At 48.5% G+C, this 15,677-nt stretch overlaps 5 protein-coding genes across 5 annotated transcripts; 2 read left to right on the top strand and 3 right to left on the bottom strand.

Annotated features, from left to right (window-relative positions):
- Nucleotides 1-1,055: 1,055 nt before the first annotated feature.
- Nucleotides 1,056-4,439, bottom strand: F4807DRAFT_193787 (uncharacterized protein). Its single transcript, XM_047993726.1, has 4 exons — nucleotides 3,754-4,439; nucleotides 3,315-3,693; nucleotides 2,187-3,260; nucleotides 1,056-2,136 (listed from the first exon to the last, which is right to left on the bottom strand). Exons 1-4 carry the CDS (start codon nucleotides 3,836-3,838, stop codon nucleotides 1,065-1,067), a joined length of 2,610 nt encoding a protein of 869 aa, XP_047858125.1. The 5' UTR covers nucleotides 3,839-4,439; the 3' UTR covers nucleotides 1,056-1,064.
- Nucleotides 4,440-5,680: 1,241 nt separating this feature from the next.
- Nucleotides 5,681-7,871, top strand: F4807DRAFT_408416 (uncharacterized protein). Its single transcript, XM_047996432.1, has 3 exons — nucleotides 5,681-6,221; nucleotides 6,348-7,570; nucleotides 7,625-7,871. The coding sequence occupies exons 1-3, from the start codon at nucleotides 6,173-6,175 to the stop codon at nucleotides 7,787-7,789; spliced, it is 1,437 nt and encodes a 478-aa protein (XP_047858124.1). The 5' UTR covers nucleotides 5,681-6,172; the 3' UTR covers nucleotides 7,790-7,871.
- Nucleotides 7,872-8,889: 1,018 nt separating this feature from the next.
- Nucleotides 8,890-10,723, bottom strand: F4807DRAFT_193706 (UROD/MetE-like protein). Its single transcript, XM_047993724.1, has 2 exons — nucleotides 10,594-10,723; nucleotides 8,890-10,532 (listed from the first exon to the last, which is right to left on the bottom strand). The coding sequence occupies exon 2, from the start codon at nucleotides 10,436-10,438 to the stop codon at nucleotides 9,302-9,304; it is 1,137 nt and encodes a 378-aa protein (XP_047858123.1). The 5' UTR covers nucleotides 10,439-10,532; nucleotides 10,594-10,723; the 3' UTR covers nucleotides 8,890-9,301.
- Nucleotides 10,724-11,559: 836 nt separating this feature from the next.
- F4807DRAFT_193718 (v-SNARE) lies at nucleotides 11,560-13,328 on the top strand. Its single transcript, XM_047993725.1, has 2 exons — nucleotides 11,560-12,138; nucleotides 12,240-13,328. Exons 1-2 carry the CDS (start codon nucleotides 11,942-11,944, stop codon nucleotides 12,946-12,948), a joined length of 906 nt encoding a protein of 301 aa, XP_047858122.1. The 5' UTR covers nucleotides 11,560-11,941; the 3' UTR covers nucleotides 12,949-13,328.
- Nucleotides 13,328-14,425, bottom strand: F4807DRAFT_193641 (uncharacterized protein). Its single transcript, XM_047993723.1, has 2 exons — nucleotides 14,024-14,425; nucleotides 13,328-13,930 (listed from the first exon to the last, which is right to left on the bottom strand). Exons 1-2 carry the CDS (start codon nucleotides 14,136-14,138, stop codon nucleotides 13,692-13,694), a joined length of 354 nt encoding a protein of 117 aa, XP_047858121.1. The 5' UTR covers nucleotides 14,139-14,425; the 3' UTR covers nucleotides 13,328-13,691.
- Nucleotides 14,426-15,677: the final 1,252 nt, after the last annotated feature.

Below are 15,677 nucleotides of genomic sequence, written 5' to 3'. Positions count from 1 at the left end.
ACCTATGAAGGTATCGAGCAAGTGAATATGGTCATACTGAAAGAGTTCGTCGTGATTTGATTGTCTTCCCGAATTCGGTGACTGTACGTGAGGAAATTTGTTGAAGAATTGTCCAAGAATAGAAAAATTGAAAGAGCACCGGAGGTAACCGGTTATCCATACAAAGGACAGGGTTCATTCAGGTAATTTTCAACCAATAAGAGCTCGTTATCTCTTAGACGCCCGTCATTGGCTTTTGCCAAGCTATCAATTAATATTCCGGTCTGGGGTATCAAGATTACCGGTAAAACGTCGGTCGGTCTCTCTCCTATTCAACTGACGCGTGTTTTTGATATACAACTTAAGAATTCGCATTTCCATTACGAATGTCATTCGTTGAGCTAAGAGGAAAGACATCAGTGGATGTTTGATTTATCTACCTGCATAGACAACTCATCGAAAATTCGAAACGTCCGTCTGCCGTCATCCGCCATCGGCTAAATAGCGATCTCAGAACAGCGCCAGCGGTGTAAGATGATTGGCTAAAAAGCCACGAGCGGCTACGCCCGTCAAACCCTTGCACTTTGCATGAGAACCATACATTACTCTAGGGTCACTGCAATGCTTGACTATGGCGTCGCGGCAAAAGTCATAGGAACAACCCGATATGACGGCGGTGTGCGGCGCTTGTCATCTTAACTCCGCCTTCGTACAACCAACGCAATGAGCATGATTGTTTGGGGGCCCTTGTTGTATTAAGTATAGGCGCTGGACACTACTAGCCAATGGAACCGTTGGCGCTAATATGCTTCAGACAACCTTAGATAGCAAGTGAGTTAAATTCGACTTTAAATGGACCTCATCCACCTGAAGATTCACCAGGGCCTCTACCGAATAGGTCTCCTACGAGCATGAGACGAGAATTCACGTTAAATCGGTTAAATATGTGGGTGTTTGTCAAGTGTCCCCCGTGGCATGTTCATATTACTACTAACCCGAAATTTTTGAAACCCGATTGTTCACATAGTGGTTTCGATGCGGATGCGGTGGTATCGACTTCAACCTGACCGAAGCTGACTGATATATCATGCCGAGGTTACGCATTCCTTCCAGGTCCTCTTCTTGGAGAGATACTCCCTCAAAGGTTGACCTGGAGTATATCTGTTCCAAGTAGAAGTCCGCCATATGTAAACAGACCAGTCTTCCTTCAACATCAAATTGACCACGTCGCTTCTCAACCAGAAGGTGGCCATCATCTCTTTCGAGACACATTTGAAAGTGCTTAAGATGTGGATCCCGTCAGATCTAATATTCCGCGCCGAGCTTGTCGTGTCTCCGTTCTCATCGTCGAGAAGGAGTTGGTATATGTCACCCATTAGCTCGCCATATTTTCGTTGATTCCAGAAAACCAGCATGAAGTGAGGTTGTTGGAGGCCGTCGGCGCCAACAAGAGGGACCTTTATTGAGTACTCCATAATAATCTCCGGCGGAGGGAGTATCCCACCCGACATCACGGTAGTAAAACGAAAGAGATCGCGCCACTGAGTGACAAGTGTGGTAAATTCCGCATTCCAGGGCTTAACACACATAGTGCGAAGCGGATGGACCCCATCTACTATAGTAGGATTGAGTAGAAATTTCCTAGGGGCTCTAGCTGCCGTTTTGATCTCCCCGCTGCCGAGTGACTTGATAATATCCGATAGCCAATGACCAGGATAGCCTAGTTCGCCCATGAGGGTTAGTAGTCTCATAAACATCGTCATGTTTAGAGGCGCGTAGACCAGGGTAGTCGTAGGACGACGGAATGGCAGGCATATCTTGAGGAAGTGAGCATGTAACCACCTTGAAAGGTCTGTCTTCGACATCAGCCGTTCTAAGGGGGTAGTGTCGCTGTTGCATCTTTCCCAACGATGATAAAACAGCATGCTAAACCTGTCTAGATTCGTTCCACCATTTTCCACCTCAGCTAGCTCAACAGAGAAGTGCTTTCGGATCATAATGGGATCATGCATTAATAAGTATTCTGCGTTGAAGTTTTTGAGGCCTTCCCAGTAACTCGCGTTCAGCAATGCACATGACAGTAATCCTGTCCCAGACCCTTGTTTTAGTAAGGGGGTCGCGTAGAGGAAGCTCGTCAGGGACCCGCCGACGTAATCTCTAAAGATGAAGTTAGCGAGGAACGTCACATCGAAAACTGGTTCACGTACGGTACATTGCTCATATGGATTACATGATACTTGTCGGGCCACTCCGTAGTGGTTCGCGTCCCCTTTGCTGGGCGGTTCAGAACGCCGTAACGAATCCGCTCTAGCACGTCGGCCATGTCACCAAGGATCACTTCCACTGTTAGTCTTCCTTGCAATTGCAGTACACTCATACCAACTCTCTCGAAAAAGTCGGCCGCATGTTGCAAGATGCAGCTTGACGACCGGTTGGACGTTGTCAATTTCGAGAACTGCTTTGTCAGGTCGCCGACAATTTGGAAAGGATCGAGACCCACATGTGGTTGTTCTCCTGGTCTCTTTACAGCTTCCCAGTCCACATCGATGAGTGTGACGTTTACTTTCCAATGCTTATCTAGATATTCGCCAACACGCACTCGAGCACCTTTCTTGTGATTCCGATAGGCTGCAACAAGAGCGGATAGCTCCGGTTCGAATCCCACTAAGATTGCTTCTGGAGGAAATACCACAGAGAAATTCTCGAAATCTTCGTAGTCTGCTTGGCAATCCATATTGAGCAACTTTTCAATAGTTTTTCGGGATGCAACGCGTCGCATTTCGGAAGTGGCGTATTTTGTTGCGGCGCCTGTCTGCCAACTCTTGAGAGACCGCACAATGCCTCTCTGCGGCATAGGGAGATACACGAGATTGAATGGTTGCTGTTCCTTCTCGAGCTTGTCTAACAGCTTGCTGATAGTGTTCTGTAACTTCTCTCGTGCGAAAGGTGGTATTATTGGGGCGCAATACAGATAACCTAGACTTAGTAGTGCTGTATCTTTTGACTCTTGGTTGGTAGTCGCTTCCTGTAACAGGCTAAAGAATATCAAGTCCCTGGCTATGACGGCTGGCTTATGGTCTAGCATCGTTACATGTAGCTTCTGGACTCCCTTGTTTCTTGAAGAGTATCGTATAAGAGTCTGAAAGAGGTGACGGGCGTCGCCGACGCCGCAGAGCATGACGGACAAGACGGGATCCTGATCCGTCGACTTCTCAAGATCGGCTGTATACAGAGATGTTGCATCATCGTGTCCAGGGCCATAATATTCTGGTTCATCCTGACTTTGGGATATCAATTTTAAAACCATAGCACAGTTGTAGGTAGGTATAACTCACATGCGTGGCCTCAAGCGCGGTAACTGCAAGACCGCCTCGCGTAATAAGGCAGGTCGAGTAGAAGGCATAGTAAGCTCTTTCGTTGCCCGAAGTGATTTACGGAGATCCTCAGTTTCTGCGCTGGAACCAAGTTGATCTAGAAGCTTTTCAGCCTCGCGCAATAGGGATAGATGTAGATAAGCTTTAGCTTGCCTAACCAAGAGCCTTTGTCTGGAAACATCGAATTTTGGATCATCGGCATTGAGAAGTCCTAAGGCCTTGGTGGAGAAGTGAATGCAGTGTGCGTATTTACCAGCTTCAAAGCTGGCAATGGATATATTCGACAGTGGATAGGGATCAAGAGGGGCAAATGCTGCGGCCTGCTTGTATGCTTCTATTGCTGTATTGGTTTTGTAAGTAGGTATTCGCACATTGGGGATCTATCATGGCATATGCCTACCTTGGCCAAATTGATGACTTTTGTACAGCTCGTTACCTCGCTTGCGGGCCGCCTCGGCCTGTTGAATGTTTTGGGTGTCCATCATACCTAGGTAGTTATGAAAAGATTACCTGGGTTGTAATCTCCATACGTGCAAGTTATAAATAGAAAATTCGGAAGAAGTTCAGATAGATATTTGGATCCCATATAGAAGCTACCTAGCAGCCTGGGTAGGAGGACCCTTCAAAATCGTTTGTCATAGGGGGATCCACTGTCAGCTGGGGATAAAGTAGGCCACTTGCCAGCCAGCTGGCCAATGCGTTTGCCAATCGGTTATTCAGCTGGCAAAAAGTGACGTAATCTATTGCCAGCTGATATTGGATCTCCCTATGACCAAATATTTTGAAGGCGTCCCTCGTCCCTCCGTACATCAAGCATAATATTGGATTTCGTAACGGCCTTTCTTTCTTGTTTAATTGTGCCGGCTTGGGATGAAGAGAGGCCACAACGCAGCATACCTACCTAGACCAAAGTTCTGTATACAGGCCATGGCACTTGCCTTCAACTGAGAACAGGAGTCTTCGATTACATTCAGTTAGGTGTTCCCAGCAAACACCTCCCTCCCCAAGAACATTATTTGGTATACATTGGACCAATGTGTAACCTTTAGATGCGAGTAGCCTTATCCATGGGTGGGTGACCTACGGATCGCCCTTCCACGCCACACTGTGGGCAGAGGGGCTATTTAGCAAAGATGATTCATCATGCTTCCTCGTTTATACAAACACGATAGAATAAGGAGGTAGGTAGGTACATCGACCGAGCAACCCACATGATGGGCGGCTACATACATGGGCTTCTAGTCATTTCTGCTTAGGCCATCTAGGTGCCTCATCAGGGGAGTGAAATATCCTAAATCAAGTTTGTCAGTCATTGCCTTTGCCGCCATTATAAATTGTAGTTTATAGTTGCAGAGGTGAAGTGAAAATGTTGGTCGGCGACGTGACTGGGTTTATGAGGATGAAATAGATGATCAATGGAGCCCATCAGTTATAGAGTTGATTGGGTGACCATTAACTGATGGTAGAAGAAAGAGATGCTAGAGGAAATCTATCACTGTAGTACCGGATTACTTACGCCCTAAGTCCGAAGTGATGGCATCTTCCAGTATATAGGTACTGGCAACATCCTGCCGCGGTGAAAACAGGAGTGGCCTAGGTCGTACGGACCTCCAGCCGACTGTTGTGGCAACCACTCTCTTCAGGCGCCGAGAAGCATATTGCTGCTACAGCATATGAGGTAATCTCATGCATATCCATGATCCTACGAAGCGACCGATGATAGGACTGAGCAGTTATATAGGTATGTTTTAGAGCTCGTATTGATCGGATTCTGATATCTTAAGCCAAATTCTTGATGACGACTCGGAGGGAGACAGTACCCAAGACATCGGGGCTCTCGAAGACCGAAGCTTCGGAACAGGTTGAGCAGGATGATAGCCCAATGCTTCTGTCATGACTTGCGGATGCCCCTAGATGATGATGAGAACAGTTCACGAATGACTAAGACCTCAAAAACAACTTGAAGCTTCTGGAAGTAGGTAAGCAAAAACCTCTACTGAAATGGATGGACAGTTTAGGTAAGAATAATAGGTACCTAGGTACATTGCAAACTTAAGTGTGTCCTAAAATGTTGCATGGGCACATTCCATTTGGCAATCGCAAACTGTACGGTGTGAAGTTAATCGGGCAGCTGGCGTGCAGCCGTCGTGCAGCTGGTGATTGAAAAGTGGCTCGAGCGTACAGTGTGAAACATTAACCGAGAACAAATAACTGTCTCATGTGGGCCGAAATAGGCTAGAGGCGAGAGCAGAAGAGTTTGCATTAGGTTAGGTCCCTTAGGTATCTTGTCGATATCATCGCAGTGTGACTTAAACTTTTGATTTCCCGCTCAACCTTCGGTTTGCCAACTCTTTTTATTTTCCCTTCCCTTCCTTTTTCCTTTCTTCTTTCAACATCAAGGACTTCACGATTTGACAAAGTAAAAAGGGACACACATTGACGCGGCAAAATTGGTGATCAATTTCTCTCTCTTCACGACAACAATTTAATTGACCTAGTCAAGCCAACTTTTACGTCGCGCATTGAGCATTGATTGATTGAATCTGCCTGCACCTGCATTGATTGACGATTGACGTTTGACGTATACATTTGATCGCTTAACACTGAACGTTGCGTGTCATCAAAGTGTTGCAAAATCTCATTTTGCATGCGCCGACCACCCGTATCCTCTCGTGCTGTGCCTTGAGCTTTGAGCTTTGAAGCAATAGGGTAATAGGGCAATAGGGCTAGGCCTTGTTCATTATCAGCAGTACTTTCATCGCCCAGAAGTGATCTCATCGAGGCATTATTCTACCTTTATTTCTACCATTGTCAGCGCAATGGCAGAGGCGCAACCTAATATCCAGGCGATTCTCGCCGCTCTTGCGGGTATGTCTTACTTTCCACCTCCCGCTTCCTATGTCCGTACATCCGACGACACGATGACACGATGATACGACGGCATCATTTCTTCCTATATCGAGTGCTAATGTCAATGCTAATGTATCCTAACAGCCCAGTCAGGAGCCTCTACTACCCCATCTCAAGGTCAAGCACCCGCACCTTCGCCCTATGCCATCCCCGGCTACCAACAAGGCCCGGCGCCCGGTGCCTACGGGGCAATGCCACCATCAGTATCTAGCCAAACCCCGACATATCCTGGTTATCCCGTGGACTTGAATGCCATCAGACCCGTCACCTCGGGTACAATGAATCTAGGAGATCTCGACCGGCCAGATGCCCGTACTGCTCCTCCCAGACACTTTAGATCTCGTTCGCGCTCCCCGCCGCGTCGTGATGTACGTGACAACGTCAATCCCTATCGGGATGAGAGACGCAATGAACGTGGAGCACATGTCCGTGACTATGGTCGCGATCGTGATCGTTCAGAATCGCCCGATAATAGTGAGATCATTGATGTTGAATCCACTCTAGTTGGTCTGGTCATCGGTCGACAGGGTGAGAATCTGAGACGTATTGAATCCGAGACCTCATGCAGAGTACAGTTCCTGTCATCTACTGGTGAACAAGAAGCGTATCGCCAGTGCAAGATCACTGGTCCTCGACCTAGACGTGCTGAGGCTAAAGCCGCCATCAACAAGACAATCGATGACAGCGGCATGGGCGCCATTGCTCGCGCTGGTCTGGACAGACAGCCTCATGCTCGTCGTGAGGTTCGTACCCCCAACCCCAATGCATTGCGAGATGGGGAGGACTACGAGCAGATTGTTGTTCCTGACCGTACTGTCGGTTTGATCATTGGCCGTGGTGGAGAGACCATTAGAGACCTACAAGAGCGCAGCGGTTGCCATATCAACATTGTAGGAGAAGATCAGAGTAACAACGGTCTGCGCCCAGTAAACTTGATAGGACCAACCAAAGCGACAGCCTTGGCTAAGACCATGATTATGGAGATTGTCGATAGTGACAATCACAGTAACGACAACAATGCCAGCGCCAACAAGCCTCGCCAACAGAGGCCTGACCATCCCCGCGACAATGGTCAAGGCGGTCCTGATAAGGTGAACGATTCCATCTTCGTACCATCTGAGGCTGTTGGAATGATCATAGGCAAGGGTGGCGAGACGATCCGAGAGATGCAGAATACTACCGGCTGCAAGATCAATGTGACTGCCTCATCAGGACCCAATGAAGTACAGCGTGAGATAGGTCTAGTGGGATCTCGTGACGCCATCAACCGTGCTAAGAGAGCTATCGAGGACAAAGTTGACGCAGTTGTGAGTCCTACTGTTCTAGATATCAGCCTAGATAAGTTACTAATACGCTTACAGCGACAGAAGAACAATGGAGCCAGCCAAGGTCGTGGAGGTCGAAACCAGCACCGTCGTGACTGGGACAGCCCTAGCTACCCTCAACAGAGCACTCAGCCAGCTGAACCCGCAGCCAGCGCCGCTAATGGTGCTGCTGATCCCTATGCACCTTGTAAGTCCATATAGTTTTCATGAATCGGTTCCCATTTTGCAGCGTTGAGCAATTGGGCTAACTCTGAATATAGATGGTGGATATCAGCGATACCTAGCCCTTTGGTATCAGAGCCTTGCCCAACAGCAACAAGGAGCTCAGCCTCAGGGCGAACAGCCTCAGCCTTAGAGGACTCGGGCATTTCTTTACTCGTTCTCTGGTCATGAACGTTCCTCCTCTGACTAGACGATACTTTACGATCGTATGACTGATATCTACGAATTGATGCGAACTTCGAGAGTCATGTGTTCAGCAAATCGTCTCCAATGATGACTTCTAACACATGCTCCATATCTTCTCATTATTTTCCCTTCTTCTCCGGCGGCTGTCTCATTCATGATGATAAAGGTCCACTTGGTGTTCTGGACTAGAGATGGCGCCGTCTTTTTCCGCTTTTCAGTTTCTTGGAAGCATCTTCGTCCAGAGACCGACAGCAGGATTTCTGGCGTTTTCGGAGCCCCTAGGCGTCAAGGAACGGACAAAATTCACGCAAATAACTAATGGCCCTACCTCATCCGGATCGATCTCTTTATGACTTTCGCAATTCCTCCTGGTTATCGGTTTTTTTATTCTTCACTTACCGTACCCTCGCCGGACCGCAACTCATAGGCACTTATCGGACAGATCATCGGGAGGTGTATAAAAGGGGGCGGTGGATGTGGTGGTGGCTAATGGTTCGAGGTGGTTGGTTGACGGTGGTAATGAATGATCCTCGGATAGGCTGGCACTTTGGCACAGGAAAAAGAAAGTACTCGGCGTACCGGGAGGGGGCCATGGGGTGAAACGGACCAACGTATGTACGAATAGTAAAGGGTTTCTCACGGCTTAGCCCGCTTCGCTACGGATAGGAACTGCAGGTCAATTTGAACTGCTCCTTCTTCCTGAGATACTGCTTCAGATTTTGCGCTTTATTCGTGATATGCCCGTAGAATGAATAGGTTTAAACACTAGCTCAACCTGGTGGAATACCAGGCACATACTAAATTCCGATGAAATTGAATATCCATATGACATATCATAAGATAAAAACTACTACTGTAGACACATATCATACATCACATCAACCAAGAGCAAGTATGGGTAGATTTATTTTCTATTTCATCTTCTCATCATACTTCGTCTTATCCTCGTTCAGCATGGGGTTGAATTATCTGACTTTTCCTACCTCTTACCTTCGTGGCACCTCATACACTTCGGAATTCCATCCATATAAGTCGCACACGCACACACCTATGTACCAATCTCAACGCCGCCCATGTCCGCTTCTTCTCATCCAATGTTGAATTATGCTACGTTGCCGCTGTTAAAAGAGCCAACTTTAACTTCATCGCCGTATACCCATATACCTACAAGGTAAACACGCCCAAAAAAAAAACCGGACATCAACCGCACCGGGCAGAAATCTCTGTGACCCGCTCCCGCTCTAGTGGATATCACAACTCCTCATCCATGCGTACCCCCATAAATTGGTTGTATAAATGAAAAATCTAGATAGATAAATCATCGCCCCAGACCTCCTTCGCGATCTCCGTCTGAAGCTTGACCTTGGCCCACTGCTCGTCCTCGGTCAGGTCGTTGCCCTCGGATGTCGAGCTGAAGCCACACTGGTGACTGAGGCAGAGCTGCTTCAGCCCCTTAGGGCAGAAGGAGGCGGCCTCGTTCAGCCGCTTGATGATCTCCGCCTTATCCTCCAGATCAGGCTTCTTGCTAGTCATAACACCAAGGATGACCACCTTGTTTCCGGGTAGATGACGGAGCGGAGAGAAGTCGCCTGATCGTGCGTCGTCGTACTCGAGGAAGTAGGCGTCCACATTGAGGTCTTTGAATAGTACTTCAGCTACAGGCTCGTATCCCCCTTGTGCAAACCACTGCGATCGGTGGTTACCTCGGCAGAGATGGATGCCGATAGTCATATCAGCTGGGCGCTTTGAGATGGCGGCATTGATCAGCGCGGCGTATTGGCGCGCAAGAACATTGGCGTCGCCGTGTCGTTTCTCGGCCTCAGAGCGCATCTTGGGATCGCAGAGGTAAGCTAAGTTAGTGTCGTCGAGTTGGACAAAACGTGCTCCGGCCTTGTATAAGTCGTCGATCTCCTCTTGATACACACGAGCGAGGTCTTCGAAGAACGGATCCAGCGTCGGATAGGCCTTCTCATCAATTGTATCGCGAGTATTGCGGAAGTGAACCATTGTCGGCGAAGGGATGCAGACTTTTGGTGTAGCCTTAGCACCCGCAGCCGCGATCTGAGACTCAAGAAACTTGAAGTCGTCCACTTGGATAGATTTCGGGTGGCCAAGCTTGTCTACAACGACTAATCGCGGAGGCATAGTACCCCCAACGCTGACATTGGTCGACTGTAAAGCACCACGAAGCTCTACTCCAGCTAAATGCCGGAGGAAATCAACGTGGAACCATTGTCGCCTAAATTCCCCGTCTGTAATGGACCGTAGTCCAGCATCAAGTTGCTTCTTGACAACGTCGGCGATGTACTTGTCCTCGATCTCCCGTAACTGCTCGGAGCTTAGCTTGCCTTCGGCGGCCTGCTCGCGTGCCTCGAGGACTGGTTTTGGTCGCAAAAAAGAGCCGACCTGATCGGTTCGGTACACACCATTGGGGAGAGACATGTCGTGCAACGTGGGGTTCGACTACAACAGTTCGGTATTTGGAGAATAGCTAGATCAGAAGCAATATATGGTAAACAACGAGAGCTAAATTGCGCTAACCTTGGATCTCAGACTTGATGATGGTACAGAAGACAGGAGAACAAGATAAGGCTCACTAGAAGTCCAAAATTACAAAACTGAAATACTTCCAAGCTAGATTTAAGGAAATCAACACCACAACCGAGCTCGTCTCAGTGAGGGGCGGGCTACTATTTCATTGTGTCATAAAAAGACCCCTGGATTGCTGGATTGATAGTGTACGAGCAACTAGTAGTAGTTAACCCCACACAATTTACTTGCCGTGAAATGCCTATGTCGTGCCGTTTTGTCTCCAACAGGAGTAGCGCGGTGGGCAGGTCGGAACAACGTTATCTTGTTCAGGAGACGGGCTCCGCGCCTAGAGAAACAGAAAATGTGCGGTAGGCTCTAGTACTCCAGTACGAAGGATTATAGTAACATGCTAAGGAGAGGATGTACCATAACTATCCAACAAATGACTTGGTTATACCCGGGCTTTGCTCATCAAAGACCCTGGCTCCGGTATGGAGAGGTATCTGTCCTGCCCGTCTTAGGGCCATTTTGGCATTTTGGCGTTTTGGACCATGTTGGAGCCAACGAATATCAACAACTCGGAGTTTCCTCAGTCGCGGATCAGCTGCGGAGGTAAAGCAAAATAAGCAATACGGCTTCGGTAGTTGAAGAGCTCATCCCATTGGCATTGGAGTCCAAGGTCAGCCGAGTTCAGCGTTATTTTAGTTGTGAAAGGCTCAAATACCTCACAGCAAGGGGATTGAGTACGCGGTAAGAGGGGGGGAATAAGCTCGGCACGGCAGACTGGGCAGCGGACCGAACCAACAGCTCTAAAGCGCTTGTTCTGATTCGCTGCCTTCGCTCAAACGGCTATCACCCCTACTGGTTTGCTCGTTTACGTCGGTGCCGATCACTGAACAGATTCGAGGTCATATAAAGCTGCATATCATATTGTGGATTATCGTCGGTGGATGTTAATAGCTTCAAGAGCAGGATGTTGAAAGATGACGGGATGGACGGATATTTGATGTGGAGAAAGACGAAACCCACCACAGGGGCAGCACAGATGAATCGGTACGTACCGAAATAAAATGTTAAGGTTCGATGTATGCAGTACACTGGTACAACATCCCTTTAAGCCTCGATCGCACTTGAACTGCGCAGTGCTGCGCCCTGCAATTATTGGTTGAATAGCAGCTGCCTGCGCTGGTTCAGATTACTGTACGTGTATTGTACATGTACCCCGTACCTATTATTAGGTACATTACATCTGTACCCTAGAACTTCTAACTGCGACATCAACATCACTTACCCAAACAAGATCGTGAAAGACGACTGCTATCCAACACTTCCATCGCTCGGTCTCTTCCTGTTAGCTCGTTCGTTATTTTTCCTATCTTAGAATCACAGGCGATAGCCGAAGGACTAGGCGCCATGTCGAATCCGAACCAGCTATACCTCTTAGCCGACCACATCAAATTGTCGCTGCTCGAACGGCAACGGGCGCAGAGCCTCAACATCGATGGCGATTCGAAAGACGGCCACATATCTAGGTCATTAGATCAATTCCGAGATGGGCTGGCGGCGTTGGAGACGGAGCAGAAGAGACTAGAAGAAGCAGGCGATGAAGAGTATGTAATAATTAGGATCGGGATCATGATACATGATCTATCTATATCCAAAAGCCATCGTTGATGGGAAGAAGAGCCGCCTTTAACTAACATTTCGGCAGGGGCTCGCTCACAATCACTGACGCCCTACCCGGCTTGCAGAAGCAGTACAACGACCTAACATCCCAATTCCACGGCTTCTCCTCACCCTCCAGCGCATCAACCCTAACGCATCCGAACGACCCGGCCCTATCCCCCGACTTCGAGCACGCGACCACCACCATCACCCCGGGCTCACCCACCGGCGCCCCCTCAGCCCCCGCGACATCATCATCATCAACATCGAACCTCCGTCCCAAAGGCGCGCGCGCGACCTCCAAAACCGTACGGTTCAGCGATAACCCGACGAGCCCCGGCGCCGCCGACCCGGACCTAGAAGCGCAGCTGTTCGGCTCGAACCGGTACCGGGACAACCCTCTGGCGGCGGCCGACGACAGCGCGGGCTACCGGGACGAGGCGACGGGGATGACGAACACGCAGATCCACGCGTACCACCAGCGCATCCTGGACCAGCAGGACGAGCAGCTCGACGTGCTGGGCGCCAGCATCGCGCGCCAGCGCGAGCTCAGCATGCGCATCGGCGACGAGCTCGACGAGCACGTCGCCATGCTCGACGACGTCGACGTCGCCGTCGACCGCCACCAGGGCCGCCTCGACGGCGCCCGCCGCCAGGTCGGCCGCATCGCCCGCTCCGCCGGCGAGAGCAAGCAGATGATCGCCATCATCATCCTCATCATTGTCTTGGTGCTGCTCATCGCGATCCTCAAATAGATAGATACCACACATACACACACACACTGCACTGCATACTACATACCTACATTTTACCTTCGTACAATGAACCAAACGAAGCCAAACTACTTAGTAATTAAAAGGAGGGAAAGGAAAGGAAATGACTTAAGGAGGAGGTGGAAAGATGTGCTGATTTAGCTGGACTCGATCAACTTCCGGCATCCCCGTTGCATTTGGCATGGCTGGGCGTGTGGCATGGCGTTTATCGGAAGACTTTTGCCTATACTTTTTTTCGCCGTCTGCTGTTTTTCTATGTTTATATACAACAGTGGATGGGCCACCACGGACTTGATTTACTTATTATCAACTTCTCTTTAGGTTATGTACTTGATTTATAAATCAGCTTACGGACCTATATAATATACGGTCCTCGATCTTTTTACCAACCAAGCCACGTCACTTTTAGGAGTGTGATAGTCACAAGCGTACGGTCATCACCTAACTGTAAAGCAATATGCTTATATTGGCCCAATAATCCCGTCGTCCATTTTCTCATTTCTTATTTGTACAACATGAATGAAACCGTAGTAGAGCCAGCCTCGAATAAAGCCATAACCTTAACGACCAAGCAATGCTAACTGCGACCCTTCTCGATCTTAGATACCTATTGATGTTGTTTCACTTTGTCGGGCCCGCACCATTCCTATCCATCAGATCAACTCTGAAACCTTAGACCTATCAGCTCATGTCCGACTTCTTTGGTCGATCATACCTCTTAGACCTTACAGCCCGTCTCTCATGCTGGTGCCGGACTTGCTAGTCTCCTCGGCGGCACCCTTGGTCCGGTTCTGCAGGGCCGATATGTCCTCGCTGCCGTCGCCGCGAGCTCGGTCCGCCTTGACGGCCTCCTCGCTGTCGGAGGCGAGCTCGGGCTTCCAGTGGCCCTTGCCGGCCTTCTGCTTCGCTAGGAGATCTTGCTTGTGCTTCTCCGGGTCCGCCGCGTCGGATCCATCTGCGCCGACTCAAACTTCTGTTAGCGTATTCCTAATACCCTCTTTGGAGTGTGTTTTCTTATCCTGTTGATGGATAAGATGAAGGATGACGTATAACTCACGATTGCTCTCCTTGTAGGACAGGTTCGCGGTGGTGCTGGTGAACGTTCGTTGTGCGATGGCTTGTCGGCCAGTAGCAACGCCGGCGACTGATCGTAGGAGCATTCGAGAGGCCATTTTGAGAGTGAAATAAGTTTCCGATGTATTCTTAGAAAGGTATTGGTTCTTTGAGAAAGGTCGTAATAAGTAGGAATCGTTTGTGGCACAATGTTGAAAGGACACGGAGCTTGGAAGGGAGGTATGAAAGGTTTGACTGGGATGACACAGTACTCAGTTTTCAAACAGTTTTTTCGGATCAATTGATACGTTTCAAGGCGAATTGAGGTAATTATCTCGTAGTCATGGGAGATGGAAAGGTTTTGACTGGTTGAGAGCTGAGGAAACAACTGCCTGCTTCATTCATATGTTGAAAGTTATGACGTCACCAGCTTGTAAGGAGCTATCTTAGGTGGGTTAAGCTAATCTAAAGGCAGCTGATTGGCCAGAAGCGGAAGATATACTGCTCCCCTATTGGCCCATTCCATTCTTTCTTCAACTGACGGCAACAGCATCAGCAACGACATCACTTCTCCACCCAATGGTTGCACTTTATTAATAAACTCTATCTTCATTACTTCAAGATCGTCGCTCGTCGTACAAAGTTCAGATTCCAGTTTTCTCCCCCCGGAGCATTAATATCCGTTCCAAGCTTCCTGTCTCCAGTGTTTAAGAAAAGATATTTAGACTATCGTCCTATGAAGACCCTTTACTATCAAAATCTAGCTTATGTTTCGCCGTCGTTTAATGTCACCGGCATTTCAACGGAGAATTTGTCAATCTGTTGTACAGACCATGGCAACGGCTACTTAGCCAATTGGACTGTGCGAGTATGTCATCGTTATAGATGTCTTAAGCCCGTGCAATAAGTCCTTGCCTCCGAGATTCGTGGAATGGACTCAACTGAATATCACCTGTCGGGACAACGGGTAGAGCGAGACTGTCAAGCATCGTTAATGTACCACCTGAGGCAACGAAGCTATGTAATAAATATAATCACTGGATTCCCGTATGACTCGCCCTTAGCCAAGTCTCATGCCATGAATAAGTATAGAGAATATTTACACTTATAGGGATAGACTCAATGATGTCTCGAAAGCACATCTGATGTCCGTAGCTTCAATATGGTTTACATAAGTATACTTATATATCTCAAATCATCTCATAGCACTTAATCTTCGAGCATAATACCGGTTACTCAAGTTCATCAGTTTGAATGATAACAGAGAGTAAAGCTACATTCTAACCACGATCCCAAAGACTTTACCTTCAGATGTCCCTAACGGTTCAAGTATCCTCCGAGAAAGAGATTATATGAAATGTAAAGCACATGCCTTGATACTTCCATAACTCCGTATAGTATGATGAGAATAATTCTTAACAGGCTTCCACGATGTATGGAGGACTTGATGATATTTCTAAGCGAAAAGCTGAATTTTCAGATTACAGTTTAACAACTTATCATGAAACAAGTAGTCATTGGAATTTCTCGAAATATTATACAATATCCTTCCTCTTCGACAGCAAACTTATGGGGGGGGGGGGGGGGGGGGGGGGGGGGGGGGGGGGGGGGGGGGGGGGGGGGGGGGGGGGGGGGGGGGGGGGGGGGGGGGGCGGCGT

The sequence above is a fragment of the Annulohypoxylon truncatum genome (genome assembly GCF_022578515.1).
Source record: "Annulohypoxylon truncatum strain CBS 140777 unplaced genomic scaffold F4807scaffold_3, whole genome shotgun sequence".
Classification (NCBI taxonomy): Eukaryota; Fungi; Ascomycota; class Sordariomycetes; order Xylariales; family Hypoxylaceae; genus Annulohypoxylon; species Annulohypoxylon truncatum.
The sequence above is the reverse complement of the archived record's forward strand: the minus strand, read 5'-3'. Positions and strand labels throughout refer to the sequence as shown.

Bases quoted from the DNA above. Each gene is read 5' to 3' on its own strand.
- F4807DRAFT_408416 (XM_047996432.1), top strand. From the start codon at position 6,173: ATGGCAGAGGCGCAACCTAATATCCAGGCGATTCTCGCCGCTCTTGCG. The intron at 6,222-6,347 runs GTATGTCTTACT...GTATCCTAACAG, and splicing joins GATTCTCGCCGCTCTTGCGG to CCCAGTCAGGAGCCTCTACT. The intron at 7,571-7,624 runs GTGAGTCCTACT...ATACGCTTACAG, and splicing joins AGGACAAAGTTGACGCAGTT to CGACAGAAGAACAATGGAGC.
- F4807DRAFT_193706 (XM_047993724.1), bottom strand. From the start codon at position 10,438: ATGTCTCTCCCCAATGGTGTGTACCGAACCGATCAGGTCGGCTCTTTT.
- F4807DRAFT_193787 (XM_047993726.1), bottom strand. From the start codon at position 3,838: ATGATGGACACCCAAAACATTCAACAGGCCGAGGCGGCCCGCAAGCGA. The intron at 3,261-3,314 runs GTGAGTTATACC...GATATCCCAAAG, and splicing joins CCGCGCTTGAGGCCACGCAT to TCAGGATGAACCAGAATATT. The intron at 2,137-2,186 runs GTACGTGAACCA...CTTCATCTTTAG, and splicing joins ATCCATATGAGCAATGTACC to AGATTACGTCGGCGGGTCCC.
- F4807DRAFT_193641 (XM_047993723.1), bottom strand. From the start codon at position 14,138: ATGGCCTCTCGAATGCTCCTACGATCAGTCGCCGGCGTTGCTACTGGC. The intron at 13,931-14,023 runs GTGAGTTATACG...CAGAAGTTTGAG, and splicing joins GTCCTACAAGGAGAGCAATC to TCGGCGCAGATGGATCCGAC.
- F4807DRAFT_193718 (XM_047993725.1), top strand. From the start codon at position 11,942: ATGTCGAATCCGAACCAGCTATACCTCTTAGCCGACCACATCAAATTG. The intron at 12,139-12,239 runs GTATGTAATAAT...ACATTTCGGCAG, and splicing joins GAAGAAGCAGGCGATGAAGA to GGGCTCGCTCACAATCACTG.